This window comes from Ranitomeya variabilis, chromosome 8 (genome assembly GCF_051348905.1).
Source record: "Ranitomeya variabilis isolate aRanVar5 chromosome 8, aRanVar5.hap1, whole genome shotgun sequence".
NCBI lineage: Eukaryota > Metazoa > Chordata > Amphibia > Anura > Dendrobatidae > Ranitomeya > Ranitomeya variabilis.
In genome coordinates this window covers 18074096-18100182 of record NC_135239.1, presented here as the reverse complement: position 1 = coordinate 18100182, position 26087 = coordinate 18074096, and the positions used below count along the sequence as shown (strand labels likewise).

Genomic DNA, 26087 nt, shown 5'->3' with positions numbered 1-26087 from the left:
AACGCAGAGCCATGAAAATAAAAAATTATTTTTCTTTCCTCAAAAATGATTTTTTAACCCACAATTTTTTATTTTCCCAAGGGTAACAGGAGAAATTGGACCCCAAAAGTTGTTGTCCAGTTTCTCCTGAGTACGCTGATACCCCATATGTGGGGGTAAACCACTGTTTGGGCACATGCCGGGGCTCGGAAGGGAAGTAGTGACGATTTGGAATGCAGACTTTGATGGAATGGTCTGCGGGAATCATGTTACGTTTGCAGAGCCCCTGATGTGCCTAAACAGTAGAAACCCCCCACAAGTGACCCCATTTTGGAAACTAGACCCCCCAAGGAACTTATCTAGATGTGTGGTGAGCACGTTCAACCCCCAAGTGCTTCACAGAAGTTTACAACGCAGAGCCGTGAAAATAAAAAAATCATTTTTCTTTCCTCAAAAAAGATGTTTTAGCAAGCAATTGTTTATTTTCACAAGGGTAACAGGAGAAATTGGACCCCAATATTTGTTGCCCAGTTTGCTGTGAGTACGCTGATACCTCATATGTGGGGGTAAACCACTGTTTGGGCACACGTCAGGGCTCGGAAGGGAAGTAGTGACATTTGAAATGCAGACTTTGATGGAATGGTCTGCGGGCGTCACGTTGCATTTGCAGAGCCCCTGATGTGCCTAAACAGTAGAAACCCCCCTAAGTGACCCCATTTTGGAAACTAGACCCCCCAAAGAACTTATCCAGATGTGTGGTGAGCATGTTCAACCCCCAAGTGCTTCACAGAAGTTTACAACGCATAGCCGTGAAAATTAAAAAACATTTTTCTGTCCTCCAAAAAAGATGTTTTAGCAAGCAATTTTTTTTTCACAAGGGTAGCAGGAGAAATTGGACCCCAATATTTGTTGCCCAGTTTGTTGTGAGTATGCTGGTACCCCATATGTGGGGGTAAACCACTGTTTGGGCGCACGTCAGGGCTTGGAAGGGAAGTAGTGACGTTTGAAATGCAGACTTTGATGGAATGGTCTGCGGGCGTCACGTTGCATTTGCAGAGCCCCTGATGTGCCTAAACAGTAGAAACACCCCACAAGTGACCCCATTTTGGAAACTAGACCCCAAAAGGATCTTATCTAGATGTGTGGTGAGCACTTTCAACCCCCAAGTGCTTCACATAAGTTTATAACGTAGAGCCATGAAAATAAAAAATAATTGTTCTTTCCTCAAAAATTATGTTTTAGCAAGTAATTTTTTATTTTTGCAAGGGTAACAGGAGAAATTGGACCCCAATAGTTGTTGCCCAGTTTGTCCTGAGTACGCTGGTATCCCATATGTGGGGGTAAACCACTGTTTGGGCGCACGTCGGGGCTTGGAAGGGAGGGCGCACCATTTGACTTTTTGAACGCAAGATTGGCTGGAATCAATGGTGGCGCCATGTTGCGTTTGGAGACCCCTGATGTGCCTAAACAGTGGAAACCCCTCAATTCTAACTTCAACACTAACCCCAACACACCCCTAACCCTAATCCCAACTGTAGCCATAACCCTAATCACAACCCTAACCCCAACACACCCCTAACCACAACCCTAACCCCAACACACCCGTAACCCTAAATCCAACCCTAATCCTAACCCTAATCCCAACCCTACCCACAACTGTAACCCCAACACAACCCTAACCCTATCCTTAACCCTAACCACAAGCCTAATCTTAACCCTATTTCCAACCCTAGCCCTAATTCCAACCGTAAGGGTACCGTCTCACATAACGATTTACCAACGTTCACGACCAGCGATACGACCTGGCCGTGATCGTTGGAAAGTCGTTGTGTGGTCGCTGGGGAGCTGTCACACAGACAGCTCTCCAGCGTCCAACGATGCCAAGGTCCCGGGTAACCAGGGTAAACATCGGGTTACTAAGCGCAGGGCCGCGCTTAGTAACCCGATGTTTACCGTGGTTACCAGCGTAAAAGTAAAAAAAAAAAAACGTACATACTCACATTTCGGTGTCCTTCAGGTCCCTTGCCGTCTGCTTCCCGCTCTGACTGAGTGCCGCCGTACAGTGAGAGCAGAGCGCAGCGGTGACGTCACTGCTGTGCTGTGCTCTCACTTTCCGGCCGGCAGACAGTCAGAGCGGGAAGCAGACGGCAAGGGACCTGAAGGACACCGAAATGTGAGTATGTACGGTTTTATTTTTTTTACTTTTACGCTGGTAACCACGGTAAACATCGGGTTACTAAGCGCGGCCCTGCGCTTAGTAACCCGATGTTTACCCTGGTTACAAGCGAACGCATCGCTGGATCGCTGTCACAATGATCCAGCGATGACAGCGGGAGATCCAGCGACGAAAGAAAGTTCCAAACGATCTGCTACGACGTACGATTCTCAGCAGGGTCCCTGATCGCTGCTGCGTGTCAGACACAGCGATATCGTATGGATATCGCTGGAACGTCACGGATCGTACCGTCGTAGCGATCAAAGTGCCACTGTGAGACGGTACCCTAACTCTAATTCCAACCCTAACCCTAAGGCTATGTGCCCACGTTGCGGATTCGTGTGAGATTTTTCCGCATGATTTTTGAAAAATCCGCAGGTAAAAGGCACTGCGTTTTACCTGCAGATTTACAGCAGATTTCCAGTGTTTTTTTTGTGCGGATTTCACCTGCGGATTCCTATTGAGGAACAGGTGTAAAACGCTGCGGAATCCGCACAAAGAATTGACATGCTGCAGAAAATACAACGCAGCGTTTCTGCACGGAATTTTCCGCACCCTGGGCACAGCGGATTTGGTTTTCCATAGGTGTACATGGTACTGTAAACCTGATGGAAAACTGCAACGAATTCGCAGCGGCCAATCCGCTGCGGATCCGCAGCCAAATCCGCTGCGGATCCGCTGCGGATCCGCGGCCAATCCGCTGCAGATCCGCAGCCAAATCCGCACATGCCATAACCCTAACCCTACCCGTAACCCTAACCCTACCCCTAACCCTACCCCTAGTTCTAACCCTAACCCTAGTTCTAACCCTAACCTTAGTGGAAAACGAAAAAAAAAAAAAAAATGTCTTTATTTTATTATTGTCCCTACCTATGGGGGTGATGAAGGGGGGGGGGGTATTTATTATTTTTTTTATTTTGATCGCTGTGATAGAACCTACCACAGCTATCAAAATGTACTTGTAAGGAATCTGCCGGCTGGCAGATTCGGCGGGCGCACTGAGCATGCGCCTGCCATATTGGAAGATGGCGGCACCCAGCGAGGAGACGTACGGACACCGGGAGGATCGGTAAGTATGAAGGGGTGGTGGGGGGGTGGATTGGAGCGTGGGGGGGTGGATTGGAGCACAGGGGGGGTGATCGGACCACAGGGGGGGTGAATTGAAACAAGGAGGGAGCGGACAGGAGGACGGGGGAGCCGGCAGGTGGACGGAGGGGACCGGACCCCATAACGGAGGACTGGGGGGGCGATCGGTGGGTGTGGGGGGGGGTCACTTAAGTATTTCCAGCCATGGCCGATGATATTGCAGCATCGGCCATGGCTGGATTGTAATATTTCACCATTTTTTTAGGTGAAATATTACAAATCGCTCTGATTGGCTGTTTCACTTTCAACAGCCAATCAGAGCGATCGTAGCCACGGGGGGGTGAAGCCACCCCCCCTGGGCTGAAGCACCACTCCCCCTGTCTCTGCAGATCGGGTAAAATGGGAGTTAACCCTTTCACCCGATCTGCAGGGACGCAATCATTCCATGACGCATACGCTGCGTCATAGGTCGGATTGGCACAGACTTTCATGACGCAGCGTATGCGTCAAAGGTCGGGAAGGGGTTAACTGAAAAAACAAACAAAAATGTAGACATTTTTGCAAATTTATTTCCGTACCCACTATATGTAATGTTCACATGATTTTGAACTAACACTTCAGACGATCAAGGTGAGGCGACGTTTTGTAACCTATGTAACTTTCAAACTCTCCATTTTCTTAACTTTTCCATTAATTCCAGCTAAAATGTTGCTTCTTGTGCATCACTGCGATGACGCGCGGCGTTCAGTCAGCCTATTTATCTGTTTTCCCATCGACCTTCACATAAGGATGTCTTTGTATTGCTGTGTGTTTGCATTTCCATACAAAGGAGCCAGTTTTGTGTCTCCTTCTTCACGCTGACTGATACCTCATGGTGGGGTCGGGGAGTTTGGCAGGCACGACTGACATGCAGCTCATGTTCTATGGAAATTTTCTTGGATTATACAAGTTTGTGTTGCTCATCAGAAAGTCAAAAATATGCAGGAAAATGTTAGAGCTGCTTAGAATTGATGTTGGATGTAAAAGCGTTTCGGTAATTCCTCATCGTGCGCTCCGGTTGGCCCTGGAGATGTCTGGGAATCAGTTTTATGAGTATGGATGATAATACGATAAAGAGCAGTTCATGGTGATATCAGGATCCTGCTTCTGGTTCAGCGCGATGACCGGAGTTGGGGATGTTGATGTGAGGTTAATGCTCTATAGTGCTGATTTGTGTAATCGTTAGGAGGTAATTACCTAATTGTCATTACAGGTAATTTCTGGTGGATTACAGAAAAATGACAAAACTAACATTATTTTCTCATTTGTGGAGACTCCAGAACATGGTGCCATAATATATCTTGACATCAGGACGCTAATAACCATCCATGGGAAGAAGTCCTTGTGACCCTGTTCCATTTTCTAAGCTTGCTAGCATTGCAGCACCTCCTTGTGCAGGTTATCACAACCCAAAAATATGTGGGCAACCAAAAGTAATCCTCTCACTTCAGAAACAATGTGAGATGCCTTTATGGTATGCATGCCCTTTTGCAATCTTTTCGTCTTCATAGTGCTGATATAAAACAAGCAAGTAGCTAGACATAAAATGCTATTCTAGTTTATGTACTTAGGACATTTTCACATCCAGCAGGTTTCTTGCAGATATCTCTGCAGTTAAAAAATAATTCCTGTAAATGGGATCATTTTAGCAAAATCCCATTCAGATGAGTAGCAAAGTCAGAAAAAAAACTTTCCAGTTTTTCAAAACTTTTCAGTATAATTTTTATGTTCAATTCCTCAGCATAAATAATAAGGAATATTCTTGTTCACTGCTTAAAAACGAAAGATAAGTAAAATGTTCTCAAAGCTGGTATAAAATTAGACAAACTCACCAACTTCATCTCCGTGGATCCAGCCCAGGACACTCTACTGGATTGATCCCGATAAAGAAGCAATGACATCCTGTTCTTCAGTCTCCTGACCACTGATGTCTGTTCCTGCGACTGATACCTATGGCTTCATCTAAGGATTCTAAGGCATCGCTTTCTGTTCCATACTGGACACACAGGGGTTATGCTTGATTTCATTATTTTCCATGTATCATTTCAGCTCGTAAAACTTTACAGGTTGTCCACCCCTTTAATACCTCTCGCTTTATACCTACAAACTTTATGGCTGGTCTACAGCTCTGGCAAAAATTAAGAGACCACTGCAACATTTTCAGTTTGCCTGATTTTTCTCTTTATACTGACAACATGTCTATGAAGTTCCAAGCAATAAATTTTGCTTTATTTTTTGAAAATGAGAAATGGTCAAAATGCCAAAAAAATGCATTGCTTGCAGACCTCAAATAATGCTAAGAAAACAAGTTCACAATCATTTAGAAACAACAATCCTAATGTTTTGACTCAGGAAGAGTTCAGAAATCAATATTTTGTGGAATAACCATGATTTTTAATCACAGCTTTCTTGCGTCTTGGCATGCTTTCCACCAGTCTTTCACCTCTTTTGGGTGACCTTATGCAACTCCTGGTACAAAAACGTAAGCAGTTCTTCTTTGTTTGATGGCTTGTGACTATCCATCTTCCTCTTGATTACATTCCAGAGGTTTTCAATGGGGTTCAGGTCTGGAGATTGGGCTGGCCATGACAGGGATTTAACAAAAAACAAAGCGCCAGCAACAGTTTATAGTCCAAAAATAGTGATTATAATTTATTATAATTTAATAACCAACAGGTACAAGGTATAACAGGAGAGAGACATGCAGCAATGCGGCACATGTATAAGCACATGAGGGCGGTGAACAGCACAAGGGGTTAATCATAGGTGTAGAGGACAGGCACAGACTGAGGCTGAAATTCAGCCCTGGCATTTGAAATCACACAGGCCCATGTTGTCCCCGTCCCCAAGCACCAGATGGGATATATTACTAATATTGCCCTGGATGGAGGAAAAGAAGATTTACTACAAGACCAATTATTTCTAATGATACCTGTGGCCTGCTGGGGTAAGTGACGGAGTCAGCAACTTTGTGCTCCGTCACAACTCCTAACAGTATGGGTATCTTGAGAACACGGATTCTGATAACAACGTAGCAGTCAAAGCGGCCCACAACCAGACAGGCCCTTCTGGCATTTGCCAGAATTGCCAGATGGCCAGTCCGGCCCTGGTAGAGGGGCAATTCCACCAAACAAACACATAATGAAATTAATATACAGTTAGGTCCATATATATTTGGACAGAGAAAACATTTTTCTCATTTTGGTTATAGACATTACCACAATGAATTTTAAACAAAACAATTCAGATGCAGTTGAAGTTCAGACTTTCAGCTTTCATTTGAGGGTATCCACATTAAAATTGGATGAAGGGTTTAGGAGTTTCAGCTCCTTAACATGTGCCACCCTGTTTTTAAAGGGACCAAAAGTAATTGGACAGATTCAATAATTTTAAATAAAATGTTCATTTCTAGTACTTGGTTGAAAACCCTTTGTTGGCAATGACTGCCTGAAGTCTTGAACTCATGGACATCACCAGACGCTGTGTTTCCTCCTTTTTGATGCTCTGCCAGGCCTTCACTGCGGTGGTTTTCAGTTGCTGTTTGTTTGTGGGCCTTTCTGTCTGAAGTTTAGTCTTTAACAAGTGAAATGCATGCTCAATTGGGTTGAGATCAGGTGACTGACTTGGCCATTCAAGAATATTCCACTTCTTTGCTTCAATAGACTCCTGGGTTGCTTTGGCTTCATGTTTTGGGTCATTGTCCATCTGTAGTATGAAACGACGACCAATCAGTTTGGCTGCATTTGGCTGGATCTGAGCACACAGTATGGCGGCTCTGAATACCTCAGAATTCATTCCTGTGTCACATCATCCATAAACACTAGTGACCCAGTGCCACTGGCAGCCATGCATGCCCAAGCCATCACACTGCCTCCGCCGTGTTTTACAGATGATGTGGTATGCTTTGGATCATGAGCTGTACCATGCCTTCGCCATACTTTTCTCTTTCCATCATTCTGGTAGAGGTTGATCTTAGTTTCATCTGTCCAAAGAATGTTCTTCCAGAACTGTTCTGGCATTTTTAGATGTTTTTTAGCAAAGTCCAGTCTAGCCTTTTTATTCTTGACACTTATGAGTGGCTTGCACCGTGCAGTGAACCCTCTGTATTTACTTTCATGCAGTCTTCTCTTTATGGTAGATTTGGATATTGATACGCCGACCTCCTGGAGAGTGTTGGTCACTTGGTTGGCTGTTGTGAAGGGGTTTCTCTTCACCATGGAGATTATTCTGCGATCACCCACCACTGTTGTCTTCCGTGGGCGCCCAGGTCTTTTTGCATTGATGAGATCACCAGTGCTTTCTTTCCTTCTCAGGATGTACCAAACTGTACATTTTGCCACTCCTAATATTGTAGCAATTTCTCGGATGGGTTTTTTCTCTGTTTTCACAGCTTAAGAATGGCTTGTTTCACCTTCATGGAGAGCACTTTTGACCGCATGTTTACTTCATAGGAAAACCTTCCAAATGCAAGCACCACACCTCAAATCAACTCCAGGCCTTTTATCTGCTTAGTTGAGAATGACATAATGAAGGGATTGCCCACACCTGTCCATGAAATAGCCTTGGAGTCAATTGTCCAATTACTTTTGGTCCCTTTAAAAAACAGGGTGGCACAGGTTAAGGAGCTGAAACTCCTAAACTCTTCATCCAATTTTAATATGGATACCCTCAAATGAAAGCTAAAAGTCTGAACTTCAACTGCATCTGAATTGTTTTGTTTAAAATTAAATTGTGGTAATGTCTATAACCAAAATGAGAAAAATGTTGTCTCTGTCCAAATATATATGGACCTAACTGTATAGCACAGCCATCAGTGGGCTAGCATCCAGGACTGAATAGCACCTCAACAAATACCGAGAAATAAAACATAAAAGGGGAATTGCCAGTAAACATACCCTTAATGTAAACTCCAACCATCGCGCCGTCCACAGCCCACCCCGACGCGCGTTTCAGAATGAAACCTTCGCTGTTTGTTGAGGTGCTATTCAGTCCTGGATGCTAGCCCACTGATGGCTGTGTTATATATTAACTTCATTATGTGTTTGTTTGGTGGAATTTCCCCTCTACACCTATGATTAACCCCTTGTGCTGTTCACCGCCCTCATGTGCTTATACATGTGCCGCATTGCTGCATGTCTCTCCTGTTATACCTTGCACCTGTTGGTTATTAAATTACAATAAATTATATTCACTATTTTTGGACTATAAACTGTTGCTGGTACTTTGTTTTTTCTTATTGAATTTTGCAGTTTGTCCTGCAATTGTCCATAGATGCATTGGGGTGATCATTTGGCTATAATATCTTCGGGCCGCTTTTTAACCATTTATCCCCCGTATTGCACATGATGTTATTGCTTTCTATTCGATTCATGACAGAGATTTGATGTTGTGATCCTTCTTCCACACCTTGATTGCCCTAGCTGTGTGGCATGGCACATTGTCCTGCTGGAAAAACCATTCCTCAGAGTTGGGAACATCGCCTGAGCAGAAGGAATCAACTGTTTTTTTTTTCCAGGATAACCTTGTATGCGGCTTGATTCATACGTCCTTCGCAAAGATTAACCCCTTCATGACCTTGGGATTTTCCGTTTTTCCGTGTTCATTTTTTGCTCCCCTCCTTCCCAGAGCTATAACTTTTTTTTTCCGTCAATATGGCCATGTAAGGGCTTATTTTTGCAGGACGAGTTGTACTTTTGAGCAACATCATTGGTTTTACCATGTCGTGTACTAGAAAATGGGAAAAAATTCCAAGTGCGGTGAAATTGCAAAAAAACTGCAATCCCATGCGTGTTTTTTGTTTGGCTTTTTTGCTAGGTTCACTAAATGCTAAAACTAACCTGCCATTATGATTCTCCAGGTCATTACGAGTTCATAGACATCAAACATGTCTAGGTGATTTTTTATCTAAGTGGTGAAAAAAAATTCCATACTTTGCTAAAAAAAAAAAATTCCGATACCTGTAGCGTCTCCATTTTTCGTGGGGTTGGGTGAGGGCTTATTTTTTGCATGCCGAGCTGACATTTTTAATAATACCATTTTGGTGCAGATACGTTCTTTTGATCGCCCGTTATTGCATTTTAATGCAATGTCGTGGAGACCAGAAAAACGTAATTCCGGATTTTCAATTTTTTTTCTCGCTACACCGTTTAGCGATCAGGTTAATCCTTTTTTTTATTGATAGATAGGGTGATTATGAACGCAGCGATACCAAATATGTGTATATTTGATTTTAGTTTTATTGTTTTATTTTGAATGGGGCGAAAGGGGGGTCATTTAAACTTATATATTTTTTATTTATTTCATATTTTTTTAAACATTTTTTTTTTTACTTTTGCCATGCTTCAATAGCCTCCATGGGAGGCTAGAAGCTGGCATAGCCTGATCGGCTCTGCTACATAGCAGCGATCATCAGATCTCTCCTATGTGGCTGAATTACAGGCTTGCTATGAACGCCGACCACAGCGTGGCGCTCACAGCAAGCCGGCATCAGTAACCATAGAGGTCTCAAGTACCTCTATGGTTACTATCCTGATGCATCGCTGACCCCTGATCATGTGACGGGGGTCAGCGATGCACGCATTTCCGGCCATATGGCCGGAAGCGGTAGTTAAATGCCGCTGTCAGTGTTTGACAGCGGCATTAAACTAGTTAATAGCGGCGGGTGGATCGCGATTCCACTCGCCACTATTGCGCTCACGTCAGCTTTACAAAGCAGCTGACATGTCGCGGCTTTGATGTGGGCTCACCGCCGGAGCCCACATCAAAGCAGGGGATCTGACCTCGGACGTACTATCCCGTCCGAGGTCAGAAAGGGGTTAATTTGCCCAATTCCAGCCTTGCTGAAGCTTCCCCAGATCAACACCTGGTCATCTAATGGTTAGACGGAGACCCGGAGAGGCAAACAAGCCACAGTGTCTTGCACCCACTTTGAAATTTGGTGGAGGATCGGTGATGATCTGGAGATGCTTCACAAGAGCGCAAAAGCAATCCAACCAAGTCAAGAGAACCTTTTTATATGAATGATCACTAGCCACTAAATGCCTCACCTTCTTATGTGCCAAAACAGTCTCACGTGAATGAGGAGTGAAAAAGAAGCCAGGCATAGCTCACAATTAAAAAATTAGGTGGGAAAGATATATTGGCCACATAGAGTGTTTGCTCACCTGTGCATTAATTTCATATTAAGATGTGCGGGTCCTATTTTTAATTTTTTTTGTGGAGCTATTTACATTGTTCTTGTTTGATTGTTTTTTTTGTTTTTTTTTTGCAAACAGCAGAAAGTTTATAATTTTTGCTAATGAACCTAATTTGTAATGGAGTCTAACTAATTTCAAGGGCAATTGTACTTGCATTTGTGGCTACACTTGGGGTAATCTGTATGCATGTTATGTTAAATGAGCTTAATGAGTGACAGAATTTTAGTATTACCACCATGGTTTGCACATTCTTATGGAATCGATACTTTAAAAACTGGCCTGGACAGGTCAAGGCTAGCTGTTTTAGGGTATGTGTCCACGTTCAGGATTACATCAGGATTTGGTCAGGATTTTACATCAGTATTTGTAAGCCAAAACCAGGAGTGGGTGATAAATACAGAAGTGGTGCATATGTTTCTATTATACTTTTCCTCCAATTGTTCCACTCCTGGTTTTGGCTTACAAATACTGATGAAAAATCCTGACCAAATCCTGATGCAATCCTGAACGTGGACACATACCCTTAGGATGATGGCATGCTTATGTCACATTATTGCATTTAATCTGAGAACTTGCTTATTCTGAAGGTAGGTGACAGATGCCACAGTGAATGCCTTCCCCACAGATTTTGTACAATGTAGGAGCAGGTTTCCTGCTAAAGTTTGAACTATGTTTAGATTTGACTGTACGCAGCTCTTACTGTTTTCCTAATGCCCACTCATGAAATTTGCTGGCAACATGGGCTGCCGTGAGCAATAAAAACAGCAGAATTTAGAATGTTCAATAAATAATTGTTTGGAAACTGCATTGTTACCTATTCTACAATGATTGAGTATTTTTGTACATGAGTCGAGTGAAAGGATAGCAGGTTAAATTGTAATTTATCTGAATGTCATAGGAAATTTGGTATTGTGGGTATTCAAGGACAACACAAAGCAATGATGGATTGTCCTCCTCATGTGAGAACAACACTGTCGGCTAAGGCAGACATTACTTTATAGCTTTAGCCTTTAATGTTCAAGGCCAGACAGATAACACCATACAAAGGGGCCCATAATGAGAGGGAGCCCGGAAGTGAACTGCTTCTCATGTTGCTCGACATACGGTGTGCTGTCGACTTTGCATAGAAGGAGTCTCCTTTGCAGGTTTCATAATATTTGCATGCATTGATTTTTTTTGGCACTATGTCACGGTTTCTGTTACAAGCGGAAACCATGTTGCAGATGTGAACAGCGATTAAAAGTTGTTTATATATTCCATGTTTGCGTGCTAAAGCGTTACAGTATGCAACTTTATTTGTTAGTTATATATGGAGCTGGATGCTCTTAGTATGCACCTGTACACACCTGTTCTCTGTTTGGAAGTGACGGTCAGTCTTTGATATTTGTATACATAGGCTCTCTGACAGAGCACGCCGCCCATCAGCCTATGGGGATTTTAATCTCAGCAGGATCCTACCTACCCATAATTGCAGGCTAACAGCCCAGAAGAGTTACATGTTAGGTTCCCAGAAGAGGTTCGCCTTGTCGTGGCTGCTGTGCGCACATGAGTTGGTCAATTTATGCACTAAATATCTTCGTTTTTTCCTATTTTCTAGAGCAGTAATGACATTCCAATTTCATATATTTCATATTTGCATGCTATAGCGTTACAGAGGGCAACTTTGTTAGATATATATGGATGTAAATACTCTTAGTATGCACCTCATCACACTTGTTCTCTGTTTGAAAGTGACAATCAGTCTTTGATATTCATGAGAGGGAGCCCAGAAGTGAACTGCTTCTCATGTTGCTCGACTCATGGTGTGCAGTCGAGTCTGCGTAGAAGGATTTTTCACTGCAGATCCCATAACATTTGCATGCAATGATTTTTTTTGGCACTATGTCACGGTTTCTGTTACAAACGGAAACCATGTTGCAAATGTGAACAGAGATTAAAAGTTGGTCACTGCCCAAATATTTATTTTACTTGTAGCTGTATACATCTGTATGCACGGAGCCCCCTTTGTGGTGGCTGCAGTTTGCCAGGTTTATCATATAAAGTTTGAAGTGAAGCAGGAGATTTCGAGCTTTCTGTGTGTCAAAATCTGAGCTTGGTTCCCAACAAATATGATAAAATACCAGTGGGAGAGCTAAGTAGGGCTTTTGTCTCCGCTTTTTAGGGCGGCTCATTCTAAAGTTTTGCTTCTCATTGTTTACGTCATTAGGGTCATACAGTTTTGCCCCTTTTCACATGTAAAGCGCCATGGAATAAATGGCGGTATATAAATGTTTAATAATAAATGATAATAATAATAATACAATTCATAGGACATTACCTTTGCAATCATCCCAGGTTCTAATCATAAATTGCCGAACTTTGTCGCATGAGATTTGTACCACGTTTAAAATGTAAATGCGTCTTAATGAATGTTGTATCATAATTCGACAAGCTCAAATCTGTTTCCTTTTCTTTTTTATTCAAAGTGACGGCCGTTTTCGACACATTAATTAATCATAAATATTAGACTGTGTTGCAAATATATATGTACAAAGTAAACCAAGTTAGTATTGGTGTAAAAATGCAAAGTTTATTCAAAATGCATATTAAGCCTTTTTTTAAATTTACTTTTAATAAACCTGTTAAGTATATTAATTTTTATTTCAGAAGGTTTTAGACATGTTTAAATTTAGTATAAGAATTTTGGGCCTGATTTATCATTTGTGTATTATTTTAAAGCCTCTTTTCTTTGTTTAATCTGATATTTATTATGCTGAATTCAAGAAAATAGCGCACATAGTTCATTAATTTTTCATGTCTTTTTTTAGAGCAAGAATTCACCTGTTTTTTCAAAATAACATAAAAATTAATAAAAAGTTCTGGTGTACATATAAGCACTCTAGGGAAGACTGGAGTACATGTTGTCCCCTTTCAAAAGAACCTTTTTTTCATAGGCTGAAGTAGCTATATAAAAAAACCTGTTTTACTCACGCTCCCTGGGTCCAGTGCTGACTGTCTGCCGCTGCTCCCAGCTTCGGTTGTTGTTTGCCATGCTGCAGCCAATCATTGAGATCAGCAGCTCATGCTGTCTACACTGGCAGAGCCGCTGAGCTAACTGATTGTCGGCAGAGCCGTCAACGTGTCACGGCTCTGCAGCATCTTTGTTTTGCAATACAGAAGTTGTATTCAGTAAATTGGACTATTTGAGGGAATCCCGAGTCTATTCTGAATGTGCTCAGCAAATCTTCTAGCAGAGCTTGCCAATTTCAATTGCTTGGTAATGGAAATATATTTCATGAGTCCTAAAATGTAAAACCTGAATATTTCTATATCGATCAAGTTTTGCTTATTTGTAATAGTTACTTGACCCACTGCCTCCATGTATTTTCAGGTGCCTCGTCACCAGACTTGGAGTCCAACTATGGAGGAGGCTTATTGGACATGGTCAAAGGGGGAGCAGGACGTCTGTTCAGTAACTTTAAGGACAACCTGAAGGATACATTGAAGGATACATCTACGAAAGTAATGCAATCTGTCGCCAGGTAAGCTCTAAAATCATTATAGCAAGCAAAGTTCTGTACATTCGAAAGGATGGTATATTCTTGCGGATTTGTGGTACGAAAAATGCTGGAATAACCTGAGCATCTTCTGTATATAATCATATACAGGTGCTTCTCACAAAATTAGAATAACATCAAAAAGTTAATTTATATCAGCTCTGGCATTGTTTATTGGTCATGAGTGTCTTGACACAAGGAATGGGACACTTGTAGCCCATGTCCTGGATACGTCTGTTTGTGGTGGCTCTTGAAGCAATGGCTCCAGCAGCAGTCCACTCCTTGTGAGTCGCCCCAAAATTTTTGGACGCCTTTTTTAAACAATCCTTTCAAGGCTGCAGTTATTCCGGTTGCTTGTGCACCTTTTTCTACCACACTTTTTCCTTCAACTCAACTTTCCATTAATATGCTTGGATACAGCACTCTGTGAACAGCCGGCTTCTTTAGCAATGACCTTTCGTGGCTTACGTTCCTTGTGGACTGTGTCAATGACACCTTCTGGACATCTGTCACATCAGCAGTCTTCCCCATGATTGTGGAGCTACTGAAACAGACTAAGGGACCTTTATAAACGCTTAGGAAGCATTTGCAGGTGTTTTTTGTTAATTATTCTAATTTACTGAGATAATGACTTTTGGGGTTTTCATTGGCTGTAAGCCATAATCATCAACATTAACCGAAATAAACACTTGAAATAGATCACTCTGTTTGTAATGACGCTATATAATATATAAGTTTAACTTTTTGTATTGAAGAACTGAAATAAATTAACTTTTTAATGACATTCTAATTTTGTGAGAAGCACTTGTATGTACAACTTTTTGTATACACGTATATAGACCATGCTGGTATAACCCGGGCATATTGTAGATTATGATAATTGTACAGCAGTTTAAATAAATAAGTTATAAATGATCTTGTAAGTTGTGATATGTAATATGGGTTTATTAAATCATCAAGAACTTTACAAAATCAGCATAGATAAAGAGATGACTTTTGTAATCAGTATTGTTGAGAAAAGAAGTGGAATAACATACCGTAGTCATTATGCTATGTTTGTTTATGAATTTATTGCATTTACAATTTATGACATTTTCTTGTTTGGTTTTTTTTCAGTTATGCAAAAGGAGAGCTGGATATCTCATACATTACCTCAAGGATTATTGGTAAGAAATTGTTGTTCTGCAATGCAAACTAATCACATCTGTACAGTTTTTTTAAATTGAATTTTTTGATCATCAATTTATTGTTGCCATATTTGATTCAGGGGTTCTGTGAACTTATATTGCATCACTATCTTGTCCCGATCCTGTATTAGGCTATGTGCACATGTAGCAGATTTGGTGTGTTTTTGTCACATTTTTTCTGCGCGGATTAGTGACAAAACCTGAAGCAAAACCTGATGCCAGCAAAATAAATGAGAAACCTGAAGTGTCATGCACACGTTGAGTATTGTTGACTTGCGGATTTGGTGCAGAAAATAATCTGCAGCGTGTCAATTCTCTGTTTTTGCCCTGCGTTTTTCACAATTGACTTCATTCAAATCTATCAAAACGCGGGGCAAAAACGCACATTTTTGCAGCTTCGTTTTTCTTGCCAAGAAATGCAGAAATGGTGCAGAAATGTAACTCAACATGTGCACATACCCTTGTACTCTAGAGCTGCACTCACTATTCTGCTGATGGAGTCACTGTGTACATACATTACATTACTGATCTTGTAAGTGATCCTGAGGTACATCCTGCACCAGCAGAATAGTGAGTGCAGCTCCGGGGTATAATACAGGATGTAACTCAGGATCAGTGCAGGATCAGTAATGTAATGTATGTACACAGTGACTGCACCAGCAGAATAGTGAGTGCAGCTCTGGGGTATAATACAGGATGTAACTCGGGATCGGTACAGGATAAGTAATGTGAAATATGTACACAGTGACTCAAGTATAGTTTTTTTTTAAATAAATTTAGCATAAGTACACTTTAATGATCATACAATGGAACGTAGGGCTCCATTTTCTATGTGTATTTATTGTTCTGGCCTAATCTTTAGTAATGCAGCATTTTATGATTTTCCTAGTCATGTCATTCCCGGCAGAAGGTGTGGAATTAGGATTCAGAAACCACATTGAGGATGTTCGCTCCTTCCTGGATTCAAGACATCTGGACCATTATACAGTGTTCAATTTGTCACCCAAGTCTTACCGCAGTGCCAAGTTCCATAATCGGGTGTGTGATTGTCATTTGATTTGACAGCAGTAGTGGTCTTCCATTCAGGAACCCCTCTACAGATCCACTGGAAAGTGCAGCAAATTTTACTTGCAGTGCCCCTGCCTACAGTTTAGTTTTGATAAACTGTGCTAGTACAGTATTATGCATGGGTCCAATTCTCATTCATTTACTCTCCTGGTATGGTACAGTTGGAGGAGTGTTACACCCCACCAGAAGAACAGACAAATAACACTTTCATCATTCTGCCAGCAGCTCCACATCAATAGACTATACTACTACATTTCCAGCACTATGTTGCTAAGGAGCAAGTTAAAAAATTGTGAAAGACTATGGGGAGAATCTTAACATGACTGAGCATGCACTGGTCTATTTTACAATCTTATGGTGGTGTTAAATTATCCCCTTTTTCCCCAAAAGTAAATAGCTAAATTTTTAAAAAATAAAGAAATGTAAAATATTTTGTATCGCCTGAAGTGATTAAAGATAAAAAATATTTATCCCAAGCAGTGAACGCTGTAGATAAACAAAGGTGGTAATGCCAGAATTGACTATTTTTTGGCTGTCGTAGTTTACCCCCAAATTAAATTAAAAGTAATTGAAACATTATACATAACTCAAAATATTATAAATAAAAACTACAGCTTAAAAGGCACAAAATAACCCTCACATGATTCCATTGATGGGAGATTAAAAAAGTTACAGGTTTCAGAATAGATGACACAAACCAGACTTTTTTTTAACCCTCTAATATATATATGCTTCATAAAAATCGTACTTACTTGATAAATCACGTTGTCAGGTTATTACTACTGCACAATGAATGATGTAAAAATGAAACCCCCAAAAAAACAATAGAGGGATTTTTTTCAGCTTTTCACTGTACTTGGAATTTTCTGCCCATTTTCAGTACGTTATATGGTAAAATTAATGGTGCTATAAGCCGTCCCACCCAAAACAAGCCTGCATATGGCTATGACAAAAGAAAAATAAAAAAGTTATGACATTTGGAAGAAGGGAATAAAAAACAGAAGAGAAAAAGGAGGGGTAAATATTTAGTACTAGATTTTCCTATAAATAACAACTAATCGCTGGGGGTCTCAACAGGGTGAAACTTTGCAATCAGCCTATTGTCAATGAACCCTACTAATAAGCTGGGATTGTCCAAAGCTTGTTGTATCATGTGATTCTTCTCGGCACTTCTGATCTCTGAGGAATCACTGAACCTCTTGTTTCCATGTAGGAATGAGTTGGGTACACGATTACTCTTGTCTAGTGTTATTTTAGAAATCCTTCTAGATGTCCTGTGTGGGTCGGGTCTGATATGTGCTTATTTTTTCCAGGTCTCAGAATGCAGTTGGCCAGTAAGACAAGCTCCCAGTTTGCATAATTTATTTGCAGTTTGCAAAAACATGCACAACTGGTTACAGCAGAACCCCAAAAATGTCTGCGTCATCCACTGCATGGTAAGGGATCGCTCAGTGCTGCATCGTAGAGAATAGTGTACTACAGATATAAGATGTGCAGTACTTGCTCAAGGTTTTGGCCAATGTGAATGAAATATCCCATAGGATGCTATAAATGCTGGGGCAGCAGCGGTGGGGGGGATTCATTCAGTATATATGTCCAATGTGCCCATAGGTTATCATTATCCAGCTAGATTGTATCAGAAGTGGGTAAAATTCAGGAAAAACAAGAAACCTGCATGATGTTACTAAAGACATGGTCCCTGGACATAGCCATACAGGATGTAACTTAGGATCAGTAATGTAATGTATGTATACAGTGACTGCACCAGCAGAATAGTGAGTGCAGCTCTGGGGTATAATACAGGATGTAACTCAGGATCAGTAATGTAATGTATGTACACAGTGACTGCACCAGCAGAATAGTGAGTGCAGCTCTGGAGTATAATACAGGATGTAACTCAGGATCAGTAATGTAATGTATGTACACAGTGACTGCACCAGCAGAATAGTGAGTGCAGCTCTGGGGTATAATACAGGATGTAACTCAGGATCAGTAATGTAATGTATGTACACAGTGACTGCACCAGCAGAATAGTGAGTGCAACTCTGGAGTGTAATACAGGCTGTAACTCATAATCAGTACAGGATAAGTAATGTAATATGTTTTAAAAGTGAGTCAACTTTCTGCAGATTAAATAAAATTGTCAAAACTGCACCTATCTATACAGTATATACTATCCGTAGAGCTTTTAGTGCTTACTATTTGCTTGTTGTCTGAACAGGACGGTCGTGCCGCATCTGCAGTGTTAGTCAGCGCCATGTTCTGTTTTTGTCACCTTTTCACCAATCCGGTGTCTGCAATCCAACTGCTAAATGCGAAACGTCCAGGAATAGGACTGTGGCCGTCACACAGAAGGTGAGAACACCTGCATTACATCAAAATAAAGCAACTCAGTAATAAGCAATGAAATGATTCCTCTATGATTCGTGTTCAGGTACATTGGGCACATCTGTGACCTGGTGTCTGACAAACCTGTGCATCCTCACTGTAAACCTATTGTCATCAAGAGTGCCACCATCAGCCCAGTGCCGTGCTTCAACAAGCAGAGGAATGGCTGTCGGCCGTTTTGTGAAGTTCTTATTGGGGAAACGCGGATCTTCAGCACAATTCAAGACTATGAGAGAATGAAGTGAGTGATACAATGACCCTTTTCTCTTGTCTTTGGTTTTCAGGAAGATGCTGAGCTGTTTTTATTCATTCCTTAATGGGGGAGGGAGTGGCATTTGCACACAGAGCACCACTTTTGACACTCTCTGTACAGTGTAAAAGCTATTTACTTGAAGAGATTGCCAATATGTGAGAGTAAAGAAGCTGCATTCATATTTTATAAAAGCTTCTGTTGCACCTAGTGGAATAATAAACGTCCAGATATTGGCATCCATAACTCAAGGCAAAGTAGCATTCATTGCACAAATAAAGGCTACATAAAAAACAACTTTCTGTGCTTCCAAATGGAACCGGAGTCATGCAGAGCTGTAGTAGGGCTCCATAGACTACTATGGGGGCAATGTTACAGTTCTGTAACCATAAGGATGGATAAAGGTGTAACACTATGCAAGGGCCCTGAAAGATTTATTTTCTTTCATTGATCTAATCTATAAAGTTTCTTGTACAACATGTCTTATGCTCAAATCACATCAAGAACTGCATTAAAAATTATGTTGGCTGCGACCCTAGAAATTTAGCTATGTGTATATTTTAAGCTAAAATATATGTAATTTTAAGCTATGCAAACGTATGAGAATTTTACATTTTTACTCCTTTCATTTATGTTTTAGAGAGTATCGTGTCCAGGAAGGAAAAGTGGTGTTTCCTTTGGGTGTCACGGTCCATGGAGATGTTGTGGTTTCCATTTATCATATGAGGTCTACAATTGGAGGAAGACTACAAGCGAAGGTAGGACTGTATGTTCCAGATAAATTAATCTGGCCTTTTTTGGCTACATGAAGCTTATTTATCTTGCAAATTAAAGGAATTCTCCCAAATTTAAATAAATTGGCCCTCATCACGTAATTTAAACGGTAGCTCATCCTAGTAAAGTGTCAGGACGGGCTGCAGTCTTAGGCTATGTGCACACGTCAGGATTTTGTCAGGATTTTGTCAGGATTTTGTCAGGATTTTGTCAGGATTTTGTCAGGCTTTTTCATCAGGTTTTGTAGCCAAAACCAGGAGTGGGTGATAAATGCAGAAGTGGTGCATATGTTTCTATTATACTTTTCCTCTAATTGTTCCACTCCTGGTTTTAGCTACAAATCCTGACAAAATCCTGACAAAATCCTGACGTGTGCACATAGCCTCAAGAAACAAAGCTCCAGAGACCTGTGTCCTAACTGACAGAAGAGCTGTATTCTAAGAGCACATTCTGGTGAGCTGAGAAGAAGGGAAAATAAATCTTCTCAGATGACTGAGCACAAAGTTTTCTTTTCAGCCTTGGTCCTCCATGTGCAGTCAGCTGGAGAGAAGATTTACTTCTTCTCCTGTCACAGCCCTTCTCCATCAGCTCACTAGTATGGATGCTTACGATACAGCTCCTCTGTCATTGAGACACAGGTCTCGGGAGCTATGTTTCTTTAGACTGTAGATCACAAGTCGTTTTTCACAGTACAATCCCATATAATTTGAATCTCCATCTTTTACAACAATATCATTTTAGGCTCAAAAAATTTTGTTCCAATTATTTTTTTAAATATATCATTATAGTGTTGGGAGCTCATTTTTTCTTAAAAGTGGATTTGTTATTTTATATTATAATTTTTTTTATTCCAGATGACAAATACTCAGATATTGCAGATACAATTTCATACTGGCTTTATAGCACTCGGGACAACAGTGTTAAAATTTTCAAAGTAAGTATGAAGTTACAAAAGGTTCAGTAATGGTGTGACATAGGGGTGTATACATATCTGCTCAAGAAGAAGAGTGGTAATGCTGGTGCGATGCTGTATATGCAGGTCTGGATATAGCATTATTTCTCATGGATCTTGTGGTCTTCTACTCGGCCTAGATGCCAGCAAGATTACATTAGAAGATCACTAAGTTTAAGTCCATCATATTCCTGGCAGACACGCTGAGCTCTTTCACATTCAGAAGCTACTTCTGCTTCCTATTTGGTGCATTTGGATGTCCATGGATAGGAAGGCAGGGCAGGACTAATCACCCTGTTACAACCCCACTGCACCACTTCTTATATGTGCTAGTCATTGGATGCCCCTTTTACCAGCAGAGACAATTCATTCCAGCTGCAGGACCCTGGTAGTAACAACTGACATGTACACGTGTTACAGCTCAGAATACTTAATGCATTTTTTTTTCTTAAATGATTCATTTTTCTTTTTCCTGATACAACTTTGTAGACCAGAACTTGATGCTTGTGACTCACCAGACAAATACCCTCAGCTGTTTTATGTCACCTTGGACATTGAGATTGAAGCCACCGACAGACAGACTGACCTCACCCCTCCTTGGGAGAATTTTATATCTAAAGATGTGAACCCCAGCATCCTGTTCTCATCGCAGCAGGAGCAGCAGGACGCAGTAGCTGTGGCAGGTAAGCTTTGGATCAGAGACCGTGCTAGCAAACGAAGGTGCTTCTGTCTAATATAAAGACGCTACTGTAACTTATCCTACATCCTTGTCTGAAACAGGCAGACCTCCTCCCGTAGAGCAACATCAAGACAATATCAGGAATGCTGGCCAGGGAGCTTTCTTCTCTTCCTTGAGCTGGCAAGGTACAATCTGCATAAAATATTCTGCTTTACTTTCATGGGCATAAAATCCACCAGAATCATGTCCTGATATAATATAATGATCCTTACCTTTAAAAGGAAGCCATCATCAGAAAATGACTTGTTTAAATAAGGATTTTGTGCTACATTTATTTTTAACCCAAGATTGCAAATTTTACTTTTTTCATATCACGATCTTTATGAAAAAACAAAAACAAAACAAATTACCACTCTTGCAATTATTTCAGTGTTTTTGATACTGAGTTTTCAGTACTTTCCTTATCAAAGATTGTGATACTGAAAAAATAAACATTGCCAACCCCCCCAACATTTAATACTGAAACTTGGATTAAACAATAGGTAATTTCCCGATAACACATCCCCTTTAAAGCTATGTTCCCACATTGCATTTTTGCTGCGTTTTTTTCCTGCAAGCAAAACAAGTTCTCTTGGCAGTAAAGAACTGCTTACAAAAAGAAGGTTTTGCTGCATTTTTGCTGCTTTTTTGGTGTGGATTAGAGGTGTCACTGTTTAATAAAGTTAGTTTTATTCAACAAAAAAGCAGCAAAAATACAGTTTGCTTGTTTGTATTTCATTGTTTGTGCACTTTCTCATTGCTTTCTGAAAAAAAAAAGCTTTTGCTGGTACTGTAAAATCAGCTTTTAATTTGCATAAAAAAAAGCAAAAAAAACAAAAAACACAGTGCGTTAACATAACCTAAGGTGGACCTGTCACTGGCCAAATTTGCTCTTGTTTAATTCTGGCTGCTTTCTGAAGTATTGGATTTTTATTGTTTTTCTAAAAAAAAAAAAAGAAAAAGTGACGATCTCAGATCAGTGAATTTTCTGCATGCTCTTTTGTGTTGATACCTCAGACCAGAAGTCAGACAAGGCCGGCTCTCATCCAGCCTCAGATGATCGGGCTGCCCTGGTCCATGAAGAGAGTGAGCAATCAGATGATGAACTTCTGTCCCTCTCTAGTCAGCATAGCAACACCAGTGGCGAAAAGCACCATGGAACCCCCAAACACAAAAAGATCGACCCTCCGGCTCCCTCAGCTCCTCCAGAAGATGCGGATCTACTCTGCTTAGGTGGAAGTTCGGTAAATACAGCTCCATCTCAGCCCAAACCACCCCCTTCTAACTCCGACCTCCTCAGTGACCTTTTTGGGGCAGCTCAGGCACCTGGAGATGCCGTGTTTCAGACAGGAGGAGTAGGATCTGCTCACTCAACGCCACGGCGATCTGCAGCATCACCCTCTCCATCGCAGTCTCCGAGAGTAGGGGAAGGTACAATGAACTTGCTATTTTCTTGGTTTGTGTAGGTTTGTACGTGGCTGTGTTAGATTGCTCTCTGCTCTTTGCTGTCATCTCCTAATCCTGTAAAAGCCCATTATTTTATGTACTCAATTTCCCTAGGTCAGAATGGATAATTGTAGCCATATAAACATTACAATAGTCATTGAGGATGATCTTTCCAGCCATAATTATTGTAAAGTGGATAGAACCCTTAATAGAACCAGAGTATTGTAAATGGAACTTAAGAAATATCTTCTTTACCGTTCTCAGCTTCCAACTTTGACCCATTTGGATCAAGCCCTAAACAGCCAGACTTACTTGGCTCCTTCCTGAGTGCGTCCAACGCCACCTCCGGAGACACGTTTCTGCAAGCCACAAGGAGTCCATCCCCCTCTCCCACCCCAGGAGGCCATGCTGATCCTTTTAACATGGGTAAGACATAATTTTAATTCCAAAAATAAGGTGACTAGTATGTAAAAATATGAAGAATTATATATGTCATCTAAAAGGTAAATATGTGATCATTTCATTGTCTTTCTGTAGAAGCAAATTTTTTTTATAAATGTTTTGAGTATTTATAATTTTATAATAAATATATATATATATATATATATATATATATATATATATATAATATACCGTATATACTCGAGTATAAGCCAACCCGAGTATAAGCCGAGGCACCTAATTTTGCCATGGAAAACTGGGTGAGCTTATTGACTCGAGTATAAGCCGGGTATGTATTGTCCCCTCATTCCTATCCCAGTATGCGTGGTTCTCCCTGTCCTGTCATGCTCTGTGTGGCTCCCCCCTGTTGAATGCATGGCTCCCCTGGTTCCCTCGTATTCATTGCTCCCCTGGTCCCCTCGTTGTATGCATGGCTCCCTCGTCCCATCTTGTATGTATGGCTCCCCCGTCCCATCTCGTATGCATGGCTGGGCTCCCCAGTCCATCCCCTTGTATGCATGGCTCGGCATCTTCCCCCGTTCTACTCACCCTCCTTGCGCGGTCACTGAATGTCCCTGAATCTCCATTGTCCCGGCGCGGCAGCTTCTTCCTGTGCTAAGCGGTCACGTGGTACCACTCACTAAGGTCATGAATATGGCTCCACGCCTATGGAAGTGGAGACTCATACATATTCATTACCTTAATGAGAGGTACCACCTGACCGCTGAGCACAGGAACAGGAAATAGCTGCTGGTGCCGGGACATAGATGCAGGGACGGAGATGCAGCGACGGAGGGTGAGTATTGATGTCTTCTGGAAACCGGCGGCTGCAGCTGTCACTGTGCTAAAGCCGCCGGCTCCCCCTGCCGGCTTTGGCTTTCTGGGACTGTGACTCGTGTATAAGCCGAGGGAGGCGTTTTCAGCCCAAAAAAAGTGCTGAAAATCTCGGCTTATACACGAGTATATAAATATATATATATTATATACACACAGTGGTGTGAAAAAGTGCTTGCCCCCTTCCTGATTTCCTATTCTTTGCATGTTTGTCACACTTAAATGTTTCAGTTCACCAAACAAATGTAAATATTAGACAAAGATAACACAAGTAATCACAAAATGCAGTTTAGAAATGAAGGTCTTTATTATTAAAGGAGAAACAAATCCAAACCTACAGGGCCCTCTGTGAAAAAGTGATTGCCTCTCCCCCCTAAAAACATAAAGTAACTGTGGTTTAGCACATCTTTGTGAAGTTGAGTTCAAATTCTATAGCCACACACATGCCTGATTACTGCCACACCTGTTCTCAATCAAGAAATCACTTAAATAGGACCTGCCTGACAAATTGAAGTTCCTCAAAAGCTAGACAGCATGCCGCGATCCAAAGAAATTCTGGAACAAGTTAGTAACAAAGTAATTGAGATTTACTAATCTGAAAAGGTTATAGAGCCATTTCTAAAGCTTTGGAACTCCAGCCATTATCCACAAATGGCGAAAAATTTGAACAGTTGTGAACCTTCCCAGGAGTGGCCTGTCAACCAAAATTACGCCAAGAGCGGAGCTCCAACTCATCTAAGAGGTCACAAAAGACCCCACAACATCATCCAAAGAACTGCAGGCCTCACTTGGCTCGCTTAAGGTCAGCGTTCATGACTCCACCGTAAAAAAGAGACTGAGCAAAAATAGCATGCATAGCAGAGTTCCAAGATGAAAACCACTGCTAAGCAATAAGAACATAAGGACTAGGTGGTAAGGGTGTTGTTTAGTAAAATGAAAATATATTATCAGGTCATGTATCTAATGTACGGAATTTGTCTTGAAATTGTATCGGACTGTGTTAATGGCGTGTCATATGCTTTAATAAAAAATAAATGATTTAAAAAAAAGAACATAAGGACTTATCTCAGTTGTGCCAGAAAACATCTTTATGATCCCCAAGACTTTTGGGAGAATACTCTGTGGCTTAATGAGAAAAAAGTTGAACTTTTTGAAAGGTGGTGTATGTCCCATTACATCTGGCATAGAAGAAACACAGCAGTTCAGAACAGGAACATCATACCATCAGTAAAATATGATGGTGGTAGTGTGATGGTCTGGGGATGTTTTGCGCTTCAGAACCTGGAAGACTTGCTGTGGTAAATGGAACCATGAATTCTGCTGTTTACCAAAAAATCCTGAAGGAGAATGTCCGGCTATCTGTTCGTAACCTCAAGCTGAAGCACATTTGTGTTATGCAGCAGGACAATTATCCAAAACACACCAGCAAGTCCACCTCTGAATGGCTTAAGTAAAACAAAATTAAGACTTTGGAGTGGCCTAGTCAAAGTCTTGACCTTAATCCATAGTGCAGTACAATATATCTGACGTTATACCATTCTTGCCTTGAGCCCTGTCCCAGTCTACACAGCAAGGCCGACAAGCGGGCTACTGTTATGACCCCAGTGGACAGGGTCTCAGAGGAACGTGTAAGTCTGCAAGATACAAAAATCCAGCTCATAGGGCTGTGGTAACTGGGTTGACCAAATAGCTACTCCTAACGCCAACACTAGAAGTAGCCGGGGATCATGCCTACGGTGATCGCTAGATGACTCGCGCCAGCCGGAGAATCTAACTACCCCTAGGAGAAGAAAACAAAGACCTCTCTTGCCTCCAGAGAAAGGGACCCCAAAGCAAGATACAAGCCCCCCACAAATAATAACGGTGAGGTAAGAGGAAATGACAAACACAGAAATTAACCAGGTTCAGCAAAGAGAGGCCAGCTTACTAATAGCAGAATATAGCAAGATAACTTATCTGGTCAACAAAAACCCTATAA

The 26087-nt window shown here is 41.3% G+C and overlaps 1 protein-coding gene and 1 long non-coding RNA gene across 4 annotated transcripts in view; one reads left to right on the top strand and one right to left on the bottom strand.

Moving 5' to 3' along the window:
• Nucleotides 1-26087, top strand: part of DNAJC6 (DnaJ heat shock protein family (Hsp40) member C6) — a 78701-nt gene that overhangs the window by 31784 nt on the left and 20830 nt on the right. For all 3 annotated transcript variants that reach the window (XM_077276594.1, XM_077276595.1, XM_077276593.1), the window contains 12 exons: nucleotides 13886-14036; nucleotides 15168-15217; nucleotides 16128-16276; nucleotides 17620-17742; nucleotides 18528-18661; nucleotides 18741-18935; nucleotides 19585-19702; nucleotides 20573-20652; nucleotides 21160-21353; nucleotides 21451-21534; nucleotides 22406-22819; nucleotides 23099-23260. In XM_077276594.1, coding sequence (XP_077132709.1) covers nucleotides 13886-14036; nucleotides 15168-15217; nucleotides 16128-16276; nucleotides 17620-17742; nucleotides 18528-18661; nucleotides 18741-18935; nucleotides 19585-19702; nucleotides 20573-20652; nucleotides 21160-21353; nucleotides 21451-21534; nucleotides 22406-22819; nucleotides 23099-23260 — 1854 coding nt within the window. The remainder of the gene's footprint in view (nucleotides 1-13885; nucleotides 14037-15167; nucleotides 15218-16127; nucleotides 16277-17619; nucleotides 17743-18527; nucleotides 18662-18740; nucleotides 18936-19584; nucleotides 19703-20572; nucleotides 20653-21159; nucleotides 21354-21450; nucleotides 21535-22405; nucleotides 22820-23098; nucleotides 23261-26087) is intronic.
• Nucleotides 18543-26087, bottom strand: part of LOC143787669 (uncharacterized) — a 49823-nt gene continuing 42278 nt past the window's right edge. Inside the window, exon 4 of the long non-coding RNA XR_013218428.1 lies at nucleotides 18543-18671. This is a non-coding gene — a long non-coding RNA (uncharacterized LOC143787669). The remainder of the gene's footprint in view (nucleotides 18672-26087) is intronic.